At 44.6% G+C, this 18,731-nt stretch overlaps 1 protein-coding gene across 5 annotated transcripts in view; it reads right to left on the bottom strand.

Annotated features, from left to right (window-relative positions):
- Positions 1-18,731, bottom strand: part of RGS6 (regulator of G protein signaling 6) — a 293,786-nt gene that overhangs the window by 40,246 nt on the left and 234,809 nt on the right. For 3 of the 5 annotated variants that reach the window (XM_076344748.1, XM_076344749.1, XM_076344751.1), the window contains 5 exons: positions 18,379-18,453; positions 16,828-16,926; positions 15,692-15,753; positions 11,091-11,201; positions 7,691-7,819 (listed from right to left, as the gene is read on the bottom strand). In XM_076344748.1, coding sequence (XP_076200863.1) covers positions 7,691-7,819; positions 11,091-11,201; positions 15,692-15,753; positions 16,828-16,926; positions 18,379-18,453 — 476 coding nt within the window. The remainder of the gene's footprint in view (positions 1-7,690; positions 7,820-11,090; positions 11,202-15,691; positions 15,754-16,827; positions 16,927-18,378; positions 18,454-18,731) is intronic. The other 2 variants (XM_076344752.1, XM_076344750.1) reach the window with 1 other exon arrangement.

The following is an 18,731-nucleotide window of genomic DNA, read 5'->3' on the forward strand; positions in this document are numbered from 1 at the left end:
TGGCTGCAGGCAGTACCTAACCACCCCAGAAACACTGGCGTTATTGTAATCAAATGAGGCCACTAACCCATTTAGCCTGGTCCCCTACCTGCAATAGAGGGAAACGGCCAATGTGGGGAAAAAAGACATCTGCACTGCATGCACGGCCAGGCTAAATCCTCCTTGCCTGTCCCCGGCTCCTCCTCTGCCAGGAGAGAGCCTAATACCGCAGCCCTGACTCACTCAAGCCACTTGGTCATATTCCTTCATACGGTTTTCCCTGCTCCCTGGCAGGCTGTCAGTAAAACGGACTGGGATATGCTCAGACACTACTGCAGTACCTGTGGAGTCGCATACTGGTGGTGCTCACACAGTGACATTTGGTTTTATAAACTGAAATAGAGTATTTGGGGTTGGCGGAGGGGTGTGCGTGGTTGGTCCTTTTCCATCTGTGAGATGTTACATGCGCCTGCTGTCCTGCCTTGTTATTTGAACCATAAGTGACACCCCCACTTATCAAGTGCATGCAGAGAGTAAAGGGTGGCACTCACAGTGCAACAATCTGATGCCATATGTGGCTTTCTTTACTTCGAAAATATTTTCTCATTCAATTTCAGATGCGATGGGAACACGTGAATGCAGAAAAGGCATAGAGAGAAAAGATGCTAAACATTCCAGAGTAGCTGAGACGCTTCAGACAAACACTTGGCTAGAGAGAGTGTTTTCTGCTGGCTTATCTTCTGCCCCTGGAGCCGGGGAGGCGGGCTGGGAAAGCACGCTCGTGAGAGAACCGGGCGCGCGTGAAGTGACAGCTTGCCAGAACAGGAGCACCATCCATTTTAATAACCATTTGGCTCAATCTGAAAACCAACCAACCAGACCAACCTGACACTAACAAGAACAAGCTCTTTTTACTGCAAGCGATTGTGAATTCATGCCCAAGGCTGGATGTCCTCTTCAAGGCGAAGTGGAGTTTTGTCTTGGTAAAAATTTCAAAGCTATTCACTATAGCCAGTATCTGAAAATCGAGGAACATCAAAGAGGGGTACTTCGCCTCGCAGCCTCGACTCCAAGGCAAATTCTCTGCCACGAGGAATCATCCTGAAGCCAATGCGTAAGCAAGGCTTCCTATGGAATTTATACAGCATTTACAAGAGAGAAGCAGGTATTTCTGCCCAGGAAAGGAGCAGACACACAATAGCTGTGCTGGAATTTGTGCTTAATTATAAAGTGCAAACGCATTCCCTGAGTCAGCCCTGCAATTTCTGAAGCTCAAGCCCAGCCCCAAGTTCACAAGGAGTCAGGAGAAGATCCTGCATTGCCTCCTCCCTTTCTCTGGGAGGCAGATCTCCAGCAGACACCTCTTGCACAGGGCAGGGGAGGAGGGAGATGTCCTCGTGCGTCCTCTCCACAGGTGCCCTACAAGCAAAGCAGGACTGGCATGGGGACTGTCTGCACAGAGGGAACAGCAGCATTGATCACAGGTTCTTTGCCCTTTATAAAACAGCATGTAAGATCTGGAGAAGGCTGGTAATACGGCATCCTAAACTGTTGTCAGTGGCATAAACCATTCCAGCCTCATCCAGCTTGTAATTAAGCTGATGTCACTTGCAGGAGATATCCCGTAATGGCGCTTTATCCTGCGCAGCCCCCTCAAGGCACAGAGAGCTCCTGGGCCTCAGCATGCCCGCTCTGCCTCCTCGCAGGGCACTGCAGAGGTGCTCGGTCACTGCGGGCTGCTCTTCGCAGATGCCCCTTGGTGAAAAGATTGCTGAGGAAGGACAGGAGGCTGCTTCCGAGCTACATTGTAAAACAAAAATTAATTTTAAAACCTGATCAAAAGGCAAAATATGGATGACTCCAGAGACTGAGGAATGGTTGTCAACGTAAGGACAGTGTTGTATCCCCATCTTGGGGGAGGATGTGATACCCCTGGCTTGACAGTAAAATCACCGAGTGACCATCTGAGTTCGGAATATGAGCACACTCCTCTCCTTGCCTCAGTAGCTCCATGTAAGTATCTGGTCCATCTCACAATCTTGTTCTCGCTTCCTTTCACCAAGAGAAGAAATACCATTTTAACATCACAGCTGGGAGGAGAAATGAATGAAAGTAATAGGCATAAATCAACATGCAGTTCAGACAGGGGAAATATTTACATCTTTGTGTTGCTTAACGGCCAGATCCTTGGTATGGTGAGCTTGGCGTGGCCGAGACCAGCAGAAACCTGTCCTCTGTGGTGCACGTTGGGGACAGATGCCTGCAGCGAGGCTGTGTGCTACGGGCACAGTCCTTCGCTAACGCAGCATGTCCAAGGAGACCACAGTGTCGGCGTGAACGGGAGCAAGCTTCCCACTGCCCAGCTGCGCCCCCCCGCCCCCCCCCCCCCGTCCTTCCTCCTCTCTCCTCTCTGAAGCTGTCCACCCCACGCCCAAACTGTAAGTCCCTCTTTCTGCCGCCTTTTAGTTTTCTGGGGCAGGAAGCGTCTCTCTGTAGTTAGGCACCACCCGGTCGTTCGCCAGCGAGCAAACAAGATGCCAGTTTGCTCACGAACGACGGCAGCCGGCGCGGAGAGACGCCGGCATCTCACTCCAGTCTCCCGGAGGAGCGGAGGCGGTCTCTCAGCCCGGCCAAAGCAGCCTGAACACCGCTCCGGCAGCGCAGGGCCCTCGGCGCCCGCTGCCGGCTCCGGCGCGGAGCTGCCGTGCCGCCTGCCGGCCAGGCGGGGACGAGGCCTTGCCGCCCCCGGCGGCGCGGCAGCCGTCCCCAGGGTGGACGCCCCCCCTCACCCCCCCCCCGGCACTGCCCCTTGCAGGGGACACCAAGGAAACCCGCGCTAAACGCTGTGCCCGCCGTTTTGGTGGCTTTGGGAGTGGTTAGAAAATTCCTGTGAAAATGCTTTTTATTTAGGAAACAAGGGGCTTGGGGGGGGGGGGTTTACTTAATGTATGTGCTCTCCTCAGTGCCCGAACTTCTCCTTTCCTGATGAAAACAAACAAACAAACAAACAACAACAACAACAAAAAATTGGCAACAAGTTTCAGCCATTAGGGGTCATAGAAGATACAAACACTTTCTGTGGGTAAAATTCTTTTCCAGATAACTCGATTTTCAACATATGTTCACAATAATGCACAAAACGCCTGCATTCGTGCATTGCAAGCTTCACAGTGCATTCCTCTAAAGCGTCATGTGTTCTCTATTTAGGTCTATAAACAGGTGTGCAGTCTCCTTTCCCTTCGGGTAAAATTCCTGTGTCCTGTATTCCCACTTAGTTGTTTCTCTTTCCAGCTGACACTCTTTGAAGTTGGGGGGGGGGGGGGGATCAATCCACCAGTTAGATGAACATCTCAGCAATCTCAAGATGTCTCGGGAGATTTCCAGGTCATAAAAAATGTATAACAACTCTCTGTTGGCCTTTTTTTTTTTTTTTTAATTGAAGCTTGGCATTTTGTCTGTGGTATTTTGGGTACTTCAAAAATCAACAGAGTCAAAACAAATTGGAGATGAAAGATAGCAACAGAGAGGAGAAAGAAAAGAGAGCAAGAAAAAGAGTTAAAATAAAAACAGAGAGAAAAATACCCAACTGACTGGCTTTCCTGCTCTCACATAAATAATGGACAGCCAGTAAATAAATAAGTTACGGGGCTCAGCCAAGCCCAGGAGACTGGTGGACATGATCCTGCAAGTTTATTAGAACAGAAACACAGCTGGAAGGAGGAGAGCCGGGAGGTCACTGAGTCTGGTCTGCTGCTCTCTCTGGCAGTGCCTCACTCGAGACCCCCAACGGGACTAATTTTTCTCAGCTAGGAAGATATGGAAATACCCCACCACAATCAACCCTATGATTGGGACTTGCACCACTGGGTATAAGAGCAGAATTTGGTCCCCTTGCTATATACCACTGAATTACACCCATTCCAAGGCATTCTCAAGTGCATGCTTCATGAAATCTTTTCTAGCACTACCAGGAATTTCTAGGATTTCCAGCAGTCACTTTCTCAGATCTGCCTTGAGGACAACACAGGGGCCCACGGGACTCCTGCCAGTGTTAATGAAGATCCTACTGACATTCCCAAGAGAGAACACATCCCCGCTGCGACAGTTCCCACGTCTCCAGATAGTTACTTGGAGGACAGTCCTTAAAAGATACCCACAAATGTAATTTTTCTAGCAAGGTGCTAGATGCTGTGCCCTCAGAAAGTTCCTTACAGCTTCCCAGGGTTTGGGTAGGATGCTTCTCACTTAACTGTAGATGTCTACCATGCAGACACACTGTCATCTGAATCAGTCTCTCCAGGCTTATAGATGACAGAGAGAGACGGGCGCTTTACAGTGTAATTAAGGTGCTTTTAGTTTTGTTTCCACTTAAAGCTGAAAGAAATCCTTCCAGGTGATTCACTGACTCCTCTCACTCTAAAGGGAGCCTGGAGGATGCAGAAGAAAGCACGTGCTTCCAAGCTGCCAACTTAGGTGAGACAGATCCCAACTTTGCTGTTGGGTATAACTTAAATTTTGCTTGCATGCTTAAGCATCCAGCAGTTGCTTTCTTTTCTGCCATACACTCCTAATGAGAATTCAGGAGCTTTCTCTGCCACACCTGAACCCTAGAGAGCCACCTTCTGCTCTCTAGCACCACTGCTAACAATCCATCCTATTCCAGTTTTCTTCATTAATATTTCTGCCTTTACGTCCTGTTGTTATTTAAAGCCTTAAGTAGGCTTGCTAATACTGATCCAATATTAGATAATAATGATACCACATAAGCCAATACCATGATTATGATACCATAAGAATGATAGCAATATTCCCATATTAACTAATAATGATACCAGTGTCTTCCAAAAAGGATGCGGAATTTAACCTATCCCAGCCCACTGATTTGCAGCCTCCCTTCTCTACAAGCCGTCTCAAAACCAGACAGAACGCACATCAGCAGGAGGAGCAGCTCTGATTGACAAAGGAAGGTACATGCTTGCCTTCTCATAATGAAACTCTCTCCATTTCTCTGAGTAGGATGAATGTGGGGGACACCCTCTAGTTAGAAAACGCGCTGGATTTTATTAGTGCAAGCCCGGATTTATTTCAGAAAACCCATTTGAGCAGTATTTCAATACAGTATATTAATTTTGCACTTCATCACTGCAATTTAATTGCAAATAAGCACCACTGTACATAAGTGCAGTAAGCATATACAAGTTCAGTACCCGTTCAGCGATAAAATATCAAGCTCATTTATGTAATTTAGTAACACTCCCTCGTTTATCTTACAAGTAACTTTCAGGTTTTTAAAAATAACTAACATAGAAGTGCATTGATTTTTCACTGGTTTGCTGCTGGCATGCTTTCTATTTCTCCTTGGACAAGAAAATATGATAAATACGATGGTCAGTTCCAATGTCATTTAAAGCCACTTTCTGGGGAATTTCCCTTTCAGATCTCGCAGGCCAGCAGACTGCACTGAAGTGACGATTGTTCACATGCTTTACTAAAATATTTGATTTTCTAAATGAAAAAAAATTAACAAAATACGAACTTAAAGGCTGCGCAGTCAAGTTCTTAGCTGATGTAAACTGAGAATAACATCAAACCCACTCCCTATCAGCAAAAGCGCAAAACCTGACTGACTGCACGTTCCGTTGACAGCAGATTTCCTCATCCCTGGAGCAGGCACGGATCTGCCGGTGAAACTGCAAACTCTCTGGCTGTCTCTGCCAATGATTCCTGGGCCTACTGCAACAGGACTGCCCCCAAAGAAAGCTCGTGAACTGGTCCTCACACCCATCCATGTGCTGAGATGGCACCAGAGCACCACAACATAGCCTGTGCAGTATAATTCAGACTGCGTAAAAAGGCGTTTTTTTCTGGATACCGCCACATCTAGGGCAGTCAAATTACATTACTGATGGATTCTTCTGTGTCTCCAGGACTAATCAGGGAAAGGAGCACGTGAGGACCGTTGCAGATAACCGTGAAGTGCCTCTGACCTGCTGTACCTCAGTTAAGGAGCAAGGTTAAGGATCCCCCACACAAGAATACAAGAGCGCACGCTGGCACCCTGACACCGACTCAAACCCTTGCCTTCAGCCCAGGCTGGTGGCTGCAGCCTGCCCTGTTGTCAACCACAAGTCATCTGCCCTGCTGCTAACCACCGTCTTCCTGCTTCCACAAAAACAGATGAACGTGGCAGTAAATTTGGCTGTTTGCCACGTGCAGGCGAGAGTCTGAACCATAACCTCAGCCACTGAGTATCAACCTCTACCTGTTCAGGCTGCCTCTCTGGCTGGCACAAGCCCTCTCCCGTTTTCTTTGGACTTTGCAGCACCAAGCAATAAAGCTAGCACTTAAATGCTTGCAGTCCTGAACACTAATCCCAATGTTTGCCCCAGCTCTGTTTCAAGCATAATCCTGGGAACCCCAGTTTCTCAGAGCTCACTGTAGTGTATTTGCTTCTGTTGTTATGGGACCTGCAGGATACAACAATACACTAGCTCTTCCATGGACCTCACCCTCTCCACAGCAGGAGAGCTGTTTTCCCTAAAATGAACTTCAGGATTAGGGTTGGAATTAGAGTTAAGATTCAAGATAAAACCGGTGACTATATCCTGATTAACACTAGGACAAGCAGGGGACTCAGATCCTTGCTATGTAGGCACGGCTGTGGGTTTAGCTTAGGGTCTATGGGGTATATCTAGCTAGACCTCTCTTCTCTCTGTGTGAGAAGATACCTGGTATCAATAAGGGAAAATGGCTTAACACATTAGTTCTGGGGTATGTAGGGGTGACTAATGAATCCTAAGGTGCTGGTTAGGTGTGAGTTTAGCACTTAGTTTTGCAGCTGGAAGGGCTAAAGAGATAGGCATACTCTTTGAAGGACTGCTACCCCAGAACGAAGCATGCTGTTGGCACTTCCAATGTCTTTTCATCAATTCTGTAACAGGACTGTATTTTAGAGCAACGTGCTAGGGCCAGAGATTGGGTTTAGAACAGTATTACGGACAAGGCCAGAGGGGCTGGATCTTCTAGGAAGGGTTTTGTCTTCATCTAGCGTTGGTTCACCAAAAAATGGCACTTATTACTGCTGCCTATTCCTGCTGTAGTTGAAGTAGCAGAATTGTGCACAATAGATTTATAGATTCTCAGTCTGATGTAGGATCACATGGGTGTCTACACAGTGTTTCATAATAGAAGTTTTGTCTTCTTCCACAAAATGAGAAGCCAGGTACAATCCCCACACAAAGAGAGTGCTATTAAGGTGAGAGTCAAGCTCTTTAATAGTTAGGAGGTGCCAGAATTAAAAGCAGCTGTCGCAAACCCGATTTGGTGAGTGCCAGTACTGCAACACTTTTAACCACATGATCACCATACTATGTTTCCCTCACACGACCCCTGCCACAAATACACATGTAAATCCTATATATTGTTAGGGGACTTAACAGCAATATGCTATGTCTCATCACATTATTACAACTTTGCAAGCCTTTGCATTTGATACTTGACAACACTGGCTCTGCTAAACACTGTTCCTGAGATTACTTACATAGTTCTAGCATAGGCATCCGTAGCAGTGCTATGGGCCAAATCCTGCCATTCTCAACTTTATTCAAATGGCTGTTTTTAGCAGTTCAAGACAGACCAAGCATTGCATTTCACCTATGCAAGAGAGTAGGATTAGCCCCATTCATTCAGTTCAACTCAAGAAAGGTTTCACCTGAGGTTTTCTGAGCTGAATTCCGATTCCAGGAAACGAAGGAACTGGTCTCGTCCTACTGGGTCCTTCAGCACCTCATCCATGGAGAAACCCCATCTTTTCACACGCTGCTGACTAGGTTCTTTGCTGCTTGGAGAGAGAAGGGAAAAAGCAGATGAAATGTGCATTTCTGCCTGCTGTCTGAGCAGCTGCTGCTGTTTCTGCTAAGCAGCAAAGGGAGGAAGATTATCAGACGAGGAGATGGTGTTTTTTTCCTCAAGATTTTGCAGAAATACAAGTTAGCAAATAACATACAAAAAGAAGCTATAAAGACCAGGGCCATCCTTAAAGCAACTGTACTGTCTGGGTGCTTACGTACACGGCAAAATGAGACAGTGAATTATATGATTTTCAGAGTAATTTCTGGTAGGTTTCATGTAAAGAACAGCATACCATACTTGAATGGTTATTCATTATGCACTTCTTATGTATCTCCTCAAATGTACCTTGGGAATTTCTTATATGTCAAGGCAGAAATTTGCCAGCAGTATTCCCTGGGCCGCTGGTGAGCTCCAGAGGATCTCCTTGTGTCCCACACAGTGCTGGCTGGTCACTTGGAACTGGCTTCAGATTTTCAGTTCCACATTTGCATTAAAAAAGCAGTTTCACCAAGAAGCAGTGCAGACAAGATTTCTAAAAATGATTGCTGGTTTGTGGTCTTTTATTTTTCAGTGCCTCTGATTTTTGGATGCCAAAGTCTTGGAAGACTAAAAAGCATCTCCCTCCTCCGCTCCGTGATAATCAGACTCTATTTTGTGTCTCAGCTGGGACACCGAGATGCAGAGGCACGAAAATCACTAACAACCTTTCTCCTAAATTATTTCTTAATACAACCCCACTTACATAAGCTGTTGTTTGAATTGCCAGACATGTTGCAGAGATGCCTATGGGGAGAGGCAGTGCCTGGGAATCACGAGGAGGACCCTACGAGACAGTCCGCATCAGAGCGTAATCTGGGCTCACAAAGTGTTTGAAAGCTTCTGGTGTGATGGCGTCATACTATGAGACAACCATTAAAATACAGCTCAGCTGCTCACATTTGTGACAGTAGAGCCATTGTTAACAGTACATATCTATTAACTACGTCTCATCATGTCCACGGTGATTCCTAATCCTGGAGCCTTAGGGGACAGTGGTGATCTGTGCTGAAGACAAATAAGCCAAAGGGGTAAATAAAATGCCCGCTTTGATTTCCTCTTGGTGTAAAGACTAAGCAAAATTGATGGGCATGTCCTCACTCAAAGTGCAGAGCACTTGGGATGGCTCCTCCTGCGCTCACCCAGGAGCCAGCAGTGTTGCTGACAAGGGCGCGGATGCCAGCCTACCTGTTAAGTGAGCCAGCCCTGACACGGGGACATGAGAGCCATGTTTGTGCAGAGCTACGCACGAGCTAAGCTCAGGGAATTTCCTGCTGAACCCAGAGATCTGTAGCTGCTCTTCTTGCCACTGCACAATATTCTAGCGCGAACAAAAAGGCCAAAGTGCTGTCTAAAACTGAAGGCTTTAGGAAACATGGCGTTTCCCGAGTCCTGAGTGCCATGAAGGATGAACTGTAGTGGCACAGGGCTGTCCATACTCACTGCCTTACCATTAGAAGTGAGAGGCTCTTTGTTTTCCTGAGCAAGGGCTCTGCTCTCCTAACTGAGGAAACAGCTTTGGCAGGCAAGACAAGGGCTACCGCAGCTCTCGGGGATCATTTAATTATTCATGCAAGTTGCAACTAGATGCAGATGCAGTGAGTTCTCTTACAATAGAGAATAAAATGGAAATACAGAGCTGTTTGTTCTTCTATCTCCCAACAATACAACCTTCTCTTTTTCATCAGCAGGAGAATCACCTTCCTTAACTCTGAAATCATAGCAGAAACCAAGCATTCATTTTAAATTCCTACAAAGGCTGTGACATCAGGTTAATTGTATTCTTCAGGGACACAGACATCTTTTCTGGGACTTGCAGCTACCTCAACAGATGCAGAAATAATGGATGCCTGGACTACCTTGTGGGTGGGGGTTCCTCCAGAGAAGTATTTTGCAGGGGCTGTATCTGGTTCTAGCCCTGCTAGGGAGGATGGAGAAAATGAGAGAAACTGACTAAAAAGGAAATCCAAAATATTGAAATTATGTGAAGAGGGGCAGAGATTAGGGAACTAATGGATTTCTGTGACTACCAGAGAAGCAGGTGAAAACATCTTTCACATCCCAGACCACATGGGTTTTAAACAGGGAAAAAACTTGCCCTTTTCCTGCAACACTGATTCACTATGAATTGGCTTTCTTAGGCTGGTAGCATCTTAAACTTTACATTATTATTCAAGAACAGACAGGATTAGATTTAGCATTCTCCTTTCAAAGATTTGCTAAAGTGAACTCCCAGTTCAGATTTGGTGCCAAACAGCAGCAGCTAAACACTAGGAGAAGCTGCTGAGCACTTGCTCAGTTGGCCACAGGATGTGAGTGAGTAGCAAAGGTGATATGTGGCATGGTGATTTCATTTAAACCTGCTGTGATAGCTGCTATGCTAGGCATAGAGGCTATGCTAGGCATAGAGGCAGGCAGGACAATTCTAGCCCCACTGCAAGAGCTGTGGATAGCCTGTGATGGCAAGAGATGTAGACACTGGCCAGACTTCCCTTGCACCGGCATCACATGGGCAAAAGACGATCTAAATTGCAGTGTTGTGCTTGTTTTTTTGGAGAAACTCTCTGAGGTGCAAAGCATTGGAAGTCCTACAGTCATTCCTCCTCCTTTTCATCTATTAGACACTGTAACAGAGACAAGCCAGCCACCTCACTAACAGGTGAGGCCCAAACTCACTTTGTCAAACTATTATAATTCTGACCTGCCAAGTCTCACACGTTATGTGTGAGCTACACTCCTCTGGCTCCTGTGCCAAATCCACCTCTGCACAGCGGGAACAGCCACTGCCCTATAACCCATCCTATTCTGCCAGCGGCATCTTTCATGGGATCCCAGGACAGGAGCAGGGCTGGAGCACTGCAGCTGGGGGACGACCAGAGAGCAGGCTCTCAAGGGTCAAAGGAGATGTGCTGGAACAAGTATCTCTTAGCAGTATCCTGTATCTGTGGACTCTTAGACCTGAGTCTGTGCATGTCCTTGACAGGCATGAGAACATCCGTTACCTGACTTACAGAGTACCACACATCAAGTCATATGGAAGTGGAAGGGCTGAATAATTCACAGAAGAAGTGATAAAGCATAAGCTCCTGTTTAAACTTCAGCTAGGTACTTGTATCTTGTAAAGTTACAGACATCCAACTTCCTATCCGAACAGGGCAGTGGGAAGAGCATACAATCAAAATGGCAAGACAACTCTAACATTACTTAAAACTACGAATTCTTACCTCATTTCAATGTCCCACAACGCTACATCATCACTTATCCAGGGATTGGAAGGCTCAGCAGGAGTTATAAAGGGGTCATATTCCACATACTGCTCTGTGTAGGCTATTAAACTGACAGATATAAAAAAGAAAAAAAAAAAAGAAGAAAGGAAAAAAAAGAATCAGGGCCTGAATGCTCAGTCACATGTCAGAGAGGTACAGCTTTTCTTTTCTTCTGGCTTTTTTTTTTGGGGGGGGGTGCTTTTTATTTTTGTAGGGATCAGTCAGTTTCTCAGCAACCACAGAAGTCCCTTTTCCCAGGGTTGGTGCACGCAAGGATTTCTCTGGAAACACCCACCAGCTCACTGCAGTATTTTCCTCGAGCTCATCTGTCAAGATGCTCACAAAAAGCCCAACAAGGCAAGAACTGGATTGCTATGGTAGGACTTCCCCCGAAGAGCCATGGGATGACTACAAAGCGCGTGTCCTCCTCTTCATTTGTTGCACGTTCCTATTGCCTCGGGCCTTTTTGGGTTTTGCAGACTTTTGCACCCACTTAACTTTATGCATTATGAGTAACTCATCTAAATAGGGTCATGTTCTGTAGCTAAGAATGTACTTAAATCTTTGGAGGATCACAGTCCTGAGCATCAAAGCTTCAGACTATAGATAACTTTTTTTGTTACGCTGGTATACCGTTTAGTCTAATGGCACTATTGTAAAATACTTCAACGGTAGTTTATAATAATTAACTTAGAATGTAGTAAATTATATGCATGTTGGAGAAACACCTGGCCTTTATACTGGCTTGCTTCATGACGAGTCAGATAAGACATATAGCCTCTAATCCTCACTAGGATGACATTCAAAGAGCTTCCTGGGAAAAGGACTGCGTCTGCTTGCGTGATTCAGGAATTCCACTGGGGTTGGGGCTAGGGGTGCTTTTTTTACAAAAGAAAGACAGCATATATGAATAAATCAAAAGAAATTTGTCCTAGTCTATATCGGAAATACTCTAAGGCACTTTTTAATTTTTTTGCCTAGGTCTGCCAAGTAATTAACTAAGTTAATTGAGTCTCATCATACTGAACAACTAATCTAGTTGCACTGTGATTGTCCATGCTAAACTTTACCTCTGGTCTTCCACTTCTCAAAAAGGCAGGAAAACGAAAAGACCCTGTGAAACAAAGGGTCACAAAAGGCAGAAAGTTTCCCTGACCTGCTCTACAGTAATTATTTCTTTTTGTTTGTCCTAGCTCTTATCATGAGGCATTAAAATCATACACTTTTGTAACCACAGCAGGTTCCCATTGCCCCTCAGGGCACTCAGGGCTGTCTCATCTCATTTCATTAATTACATTTCATGACTGCTGTGGGTCAAGGGTTGGAGGAGGGAGCAGCGTCCAATTTCAGAGAGCGGCAGCAATTCCTGAGACATCAATGAGAGAGAGAGAGGGTTGGTTAAAAAAAACCCAACAAAAAGGATCAATCAGGAGATATCTGCTGTGAAACTTGAATTGCTCCTAATAAAATAGTAAGAAGGCATCAGATGTGCTAGTACAAGTACTAGCAAGAATAAAAGGGGAAAAAACTAAATTAAATGAAACAAGGGGGAATTGCTAAGCACGTTTTGCTGATTCAGTATAATGACAGCAGCAGAATCGTTGCCTCATTGTCTAAAGAAGGCTACAGGCGGGGGACTCCTAAGGGAAAGCATTTCTGTCAAAATGCAAACCTGGACTTTTGGCCTTTCAGGTGATGCACTGTAATTCTGGTAGAAGAGGTGGTGGGAAGAGTTCACTGAAGGGTGCAGAGCTTGCCTTGAGAACCCAACTGTCTCACAATCAGGGCGCCCTGCGGAGCCTTCACAGTAACTTTGAGGAGCTGAGAGGATAGCACAGATCTTCATCTAGGGAGCTGAGATTGCTTCTGGTAAGAAGATGCTCTGGTTTTCCCCAGCCATTTCTGTGATGCCACATGTAGTGGGATTGCACTAACATGGCACAATGCAGTCAGGGAAACAGTAGGTAGAATATATTGATAGTTTTTCTCAACAGTTCTCAAATCTCATTGCCAAATCCTAAACCTGACAGCGTGCAGGTCCCAGGAAGGGAGAAAGGATGTGGAAGAAAGGAGAAGAAAACTGTTTCCAAGGTGCCTGGAGCAGCTGGGGGATGCCTGCTCCCACAGTTGGTGCAGATCTACTGCTGGAAGGGGAACAGGGAGGAGGGGGGCAGAAAATCTTTAGTAGTGGGCATTTATTTCATGGGAGCTGGGGATAACCTTTTGAGAGCCTTTCCATTCCCCTTCTGCTGGACAAGGGCTGTCCCATAGAATAGCATGCATTCATGGAAAATGTATGTGATTGGTCTATCACTATTAAAATAATTTATAACTTATTCCTATAAAAGATTAGACAGCAGCTTGTTTCCCCCACCACCCCCTGCCTTATTTGCTCCTCGTTACTTCTCTCGTCCTGCCTGGAAGCGTCTTTGCGCCGTACTGAAAAAATGGCACGTGGTGTCGCTGTCAGGCTTGGCTGTCGAAAGGAGCGGGCCAAGAAGTCGTCTCCTGCACCCCGATCTGCCACACTGTCACTTAAACTAGTCCCGACAGTGGGGCCCAGCCTGAAAAGTGACTTGCTAGTAACGGCACCTCCTTACGCAGCAGATTTGTTCCTGGCATTTGTATTCAGCGTTTTACATCAGGCTTTCAGGCCGCACAGGTTTTTTTTTCAGGCAATCGTTCAACTCAGGTCATCCACATTCATTCCTCCTCACCTATCTCCACCCCTGCCAAGCCACTGGACTCAACAGCCCCTCTGCTTCCCTCCCTCCTGCTCCGTGACCCTCCACATCCAGGCTGCACTTCCTACCACTCTCCGCACCAAGCCCTGGGACCCTCCAGCAACACTGCCACCCAAAGTCATCACATCACCAAACACTTCTTCCCAAGATATAAATATCACAACCATGATTTTCATTCTTTAGAATTTCATAAATTCAATATGAAAAATATTCATTCATATTTCATAATGAAACTTTCAAAACAGGAGAAAAGAACTTTTTGATTGTTCTCATTTTATTTACTTTTCTCCTGGTTATCAATTTGCACAGGTTTTGATAACAACATTTTCTTCTCCAATTTGGGACCAGTAAAAAAAAAATAATCCCAAAGCCCTTTCAAACCACGAAAATTTTCTGTCCAGTTTTACTGAAAACTAACAGGTTTTTTTGGCATTGACAATGTTACATTTATAATGCCAGTAGCTCCTTACGAACTTGAACAACAGGTGTGTTATGTGGACAGGATTTGATGTTCACAAGTGAATGAGTTTTACTAAGTCCATCTTATTGAATAAATACCTACCTAGAAAAAATTCAAGCAAAACAGATCTGCTTGCTTGTAAATTACCAGCCTGGAAATTTTTACTGTCTCAGTATATTAAGGTCATTGTAAGTAAATTCAGTACAAAATGACATTTTTTGGTAAAGCACAAATGTATCTTCTTAACAAAAAAGAACCAAAACATAAATATGAATGTGCTAATTTCAATCATACAATATAGCGTATGCAGGATTTCAGGGAGCCTCTGAGTATTTTCTATTTAATTGGATAAATTTTCATTTTAATTGTTAAACGTTATGAGCCAATAGGAACTTAGTTTGGGGCTCTCGCCATTTAATTTGCCTAGTTTAGTACACACATGCTAATTACAGGTGCAGGCACTGCAAAGCACATTTCATAGGGTAATCTCTTTTTAATTTGCTTAAATAAAAATTCCTCTATTATTTCTCTACAATGCACCAGCCTTTATCATGTCCCTCATGTTCAACAGAGTTTTGCTCTAAAAGTGACGTTACTGAAGAGCATGCCAATCCCCACATTTGTCTCAGTGATTCCCCTGCAAATGTGCATAACTTACAAATATCTACGTAAAGGTGCTGTCATTCTCAATTAAATTTGAGCTTGTTCTTTACCTGTTCATAGTTTCCTAACAGAGCTAAATATTCCGCAAGTCAAATTGTGCCTTGATTTGCCTCTGTGAGAAATCCACCTCTTAAAACACTGCCTTGAGTAGCCCAGGTACAACCCCAGTACTTCCCATAGGGTTTCATATGTATAAGTGGGAGCAGAAACTGGCCCTACAACCCCAGTATGAACATGGACATGAACACCACGTGCAACAAGATGCAAACGCAGCTCCTTCCCCAGAGCTGTGCCAGACTAACAAAAGGTGAGCACTAAGAGTTCACCCACAAAAGAAAAAAGGGTATTTTCAAATTGAAACAGGAATGACTTTTCTGTACATAAAGTCTAGGGTTGTGAAGGGGTGGGAAACAAAAGCACTGCAAGGGTTCCTTCTTTTGTGAATGGTATTTCTTTTGCTTTTACAGTACGACAGCATCCTCATTTTTCACCTACTTTTTGTCCGTGGCAGAAGAGCGAGTGCAGAAGTGTCAGTGGTCAGCAGACAGGTAGCACGGCCGGTCAAGGAGGGGGAAGAATTGATGCACACAGAAGGGGGACCAGCCTTTGTGCGTTCCTGCCCGCTCTGTTTCTGGAAACATCAAACTGGAGGTGAGGAAAGAATGGGAAATCATGCAAACGGGGACACTCACCTTTCTGCTACTTTGGACATCTTTAAACAATGTCTCTCTATCTGCATGTTGAGAAAAGTTATCTGAGGAGAGAGATGACAAGGACATTAACAATCCAGGAGCTCGACAGCATGCATTGATCATATCCCAACACACTATTGATTTCTCTTTCCAAACAGCTTGAAAGTAACTCAGAAGGAAATGGGACCCTTCCCTAGGTATTAGAAGCAGCTTATTAACTGCTTCCAACAGGAGTCTCCATTTCCTACGGCAGAGACCCAGGGGAAGCTTTAGAAGACATAATTAAAAGTAGGAAAGGCACATATTTGGGGCTGAGGTTCCTAGTCTACGCAGGATGCAATGCGATCCCCTTTTTACACCACACTCCTCTCTTCCATTTCTCTAACTGACTGGCATCACAAGACCCATAACAGTTTTACAGCATATTTGCACTCTGCTATGAACTAGTTCTTCACAGTACTCTGCAGCCTATGTTGCCTATGATGGAAAAAGCTCAAGAAATTTAGTGTTCAGGTTTAGTTCAGAAGGCCACCCTAAAACTGGCTGCCTAAGAAACATGTTTAAAGCTGCCTTTACTAAAATGCTGACCTAGTGATTCCTGCCTGTACTTCAGTGAGTGCTGCTTGTTGCAGGAAAGTAATTTCGAGGGAGAGCTCCCTGTGCCGAGGCAAGGATGTGTAAGTTGGCTGGCCATTCCTTGGAGTGATTGTGCAAATAACTTTTTCCTAGTTCCCTAAAAGCTCTGACTGTACAGTCTAACAGTCATGCACCAAACGATGCCTTTCCTCCCCACCCATCCCCAGCCTGTACCCCAGTATGCTGGCTTCTTCCCTAGCCTTCACCACTGCCCACTTTTCAGACATCCTCAGTGAACCAGAGGATGAATACTGGTCCACAGACAGAATAATAGTAGATTAAAAGGTCAGTATTACCCATAATACATATCATCATACAACTGCACTCCTCAATGAAAATATATACATATCTTTAAATACTTAGTACTTTACATAAAGTATGTGAGGGTCAAGGACAGGTAAAGCATACAGTTGGTTTTGCTGATATCTCAGTAACTTTATATGCTTCCCCCCCCCCCGATAACAGTTCTCAGAAGAGTTGCCATATAGCCATCTACTTACTTGTTTCCGGAAATCCTCTTTTGTAGTTTTGCGTACAGGTTGGGAGGGCACGTGTACTGGGCTTTGGGGCTGAGACTCCTCTGTAACCCCATATACTGACTGTGAGGAACCAATAAACAAACAGAAGAAATTACGGCACTTTTCTCTGTTATGCAATGAGGAAAAGTGCAGTATGCAAAGCAGCAAGGTAACAAGCCAGCAATTTCCTACTGTTTACATCCACACAGGTCAATAATCATTCAGCCTGGAGCAAAATTTACAGATCAGACCACGCTTGCAGGTGCCTGCACTTGGAAGGTCTGCAGGCACGTTAAGAAAAGAGTTTATTTTAAATGTTAAAATGCAGCTGATAATTTTTAGGAGCTCTGAAGGCTGTGTGTATCAACGCTTGCAGGATGAACACTGGGAATGGTCATTGTGATGAACCAAGCGGAGAAAGAATAGACTAGAACCTAATCCTATCCCATTTTCTTTCACTTGGTTTAATTTCTTGTTGTAAAACTACACATCGAAGAAAGAGCTTAACCAGGTGTCAATGGGTCAAGTTCACATAAACCTCTCTAAACAAAAACCTGCAGATTGACTTGTAGCCATTCATTTTCAGGACAGAGACCTGCACTGAAAGCAGTATCAGTTACCCTTTAATTTTGTACTTTTGCTTTTTATTTAACGCTCCTAAGAGACACGTGACTAGCTCTGCTGCAATTTAACTACCAATGAAAGTTCAGGAGTCTGGTGTCACCTCCAAAACAGGTAACAATTGACAGGACGAGAGGAAACGGCCTCAAGTTGCACCAGGGGAGGTTTATATTGGATATCAGGAAAAATTTCTTCACTGAAAGGACTATTGAGCACTGGAACAGGCTGCCCAGGGAAGTGGTTGAGTTGCCATCCCTGGAAGTATTTAAAAGACGTGTAGATGTGGTGCTCAGGGACATGGTTTAGTGGTGGACTTGGCAGTGTTAGGTTTATGGTTGGACTCAGTGATCTTAAGGGTCTTTTCCAACCTAAATAATTCTATGATTCTGTATATTATATATATTATTATGTATATATATATATATTTTATATATATATATATACATAATCATGAATATATAATTCATGATTATGTATATAATACACAGAAGAGCTAAAACTTGCTGGAAGTCAAAGACACCCAAGTTGCTAATGATCCAGCCTTTGAAATGATTAAGGTGGGTAAACAGCTCTGAAAAATCCGTGCCCAAATAATTTCTGAAAATGGGACCTAGGTACTTTTGCCAACTGCTTTGAATTTTATAGGAGTGCAGAGCCAGCAGACATCTGGGACACAAAGCTCCTTAACGCCCTTCTCAGCTCTACCCATCGCCCAGTCTGTACTGCTCTGCTGGTAAAACAGGAATAGTAAATTCACCAATTGGAACAAAACGGAAATGATATTTGCAAAACGCTTTTTTTGGTTCCTATTGGGAAAGTCTGAGATACTGTAGGTGTCAAGCGTGACTTACATTAAAAACAAAAACAAACAAACAAACAAACCCACAAACAAAACCAGAAACTCAAAGTGACCTTTTTCACTTTCTGTGGGTTTTTCATACGACGACACTTTCTAATGTCCATTTCTGTGGTGTTCACACAGCCAGGCTGAAAAGAGATGGTAATCGTATTACTCCTCTGTTTACAACCCACATGCTACCTTACCTTTCTAAAATATACAATTAGATCTTGTCCAAAATTCTTTCCTGAAGTTTGTGTCCCATAAATTATCCTTGCTAAACAAGAGACTGCATATACCCAAAGTTGGCATCTCAGCATCCAATCCATTTACTCATAACTTTGGCACCAAAAGGAAGTATCTCTACTAAGAGGGGAGCTTTTTCTAGGAAGTCTGAACCAAACTGGGTAAGCTGCTTTTCTTTCGT

This window comes from Aptenodytes patagonicus, chromosome 7 (genome assembly GCF_965638725.1).
Source record: "Aptenodytes patagonicus chromosome 7, bAptPat1.pri.cur, whole genome shotgun sequence".
Taxonomy (NCBI): Eukaryota; Metazoa; Chordata; class Aves; order Sphenisciformes; family Spheniscidae; genus Aptenodytes; species Aptenodytes patagonicus.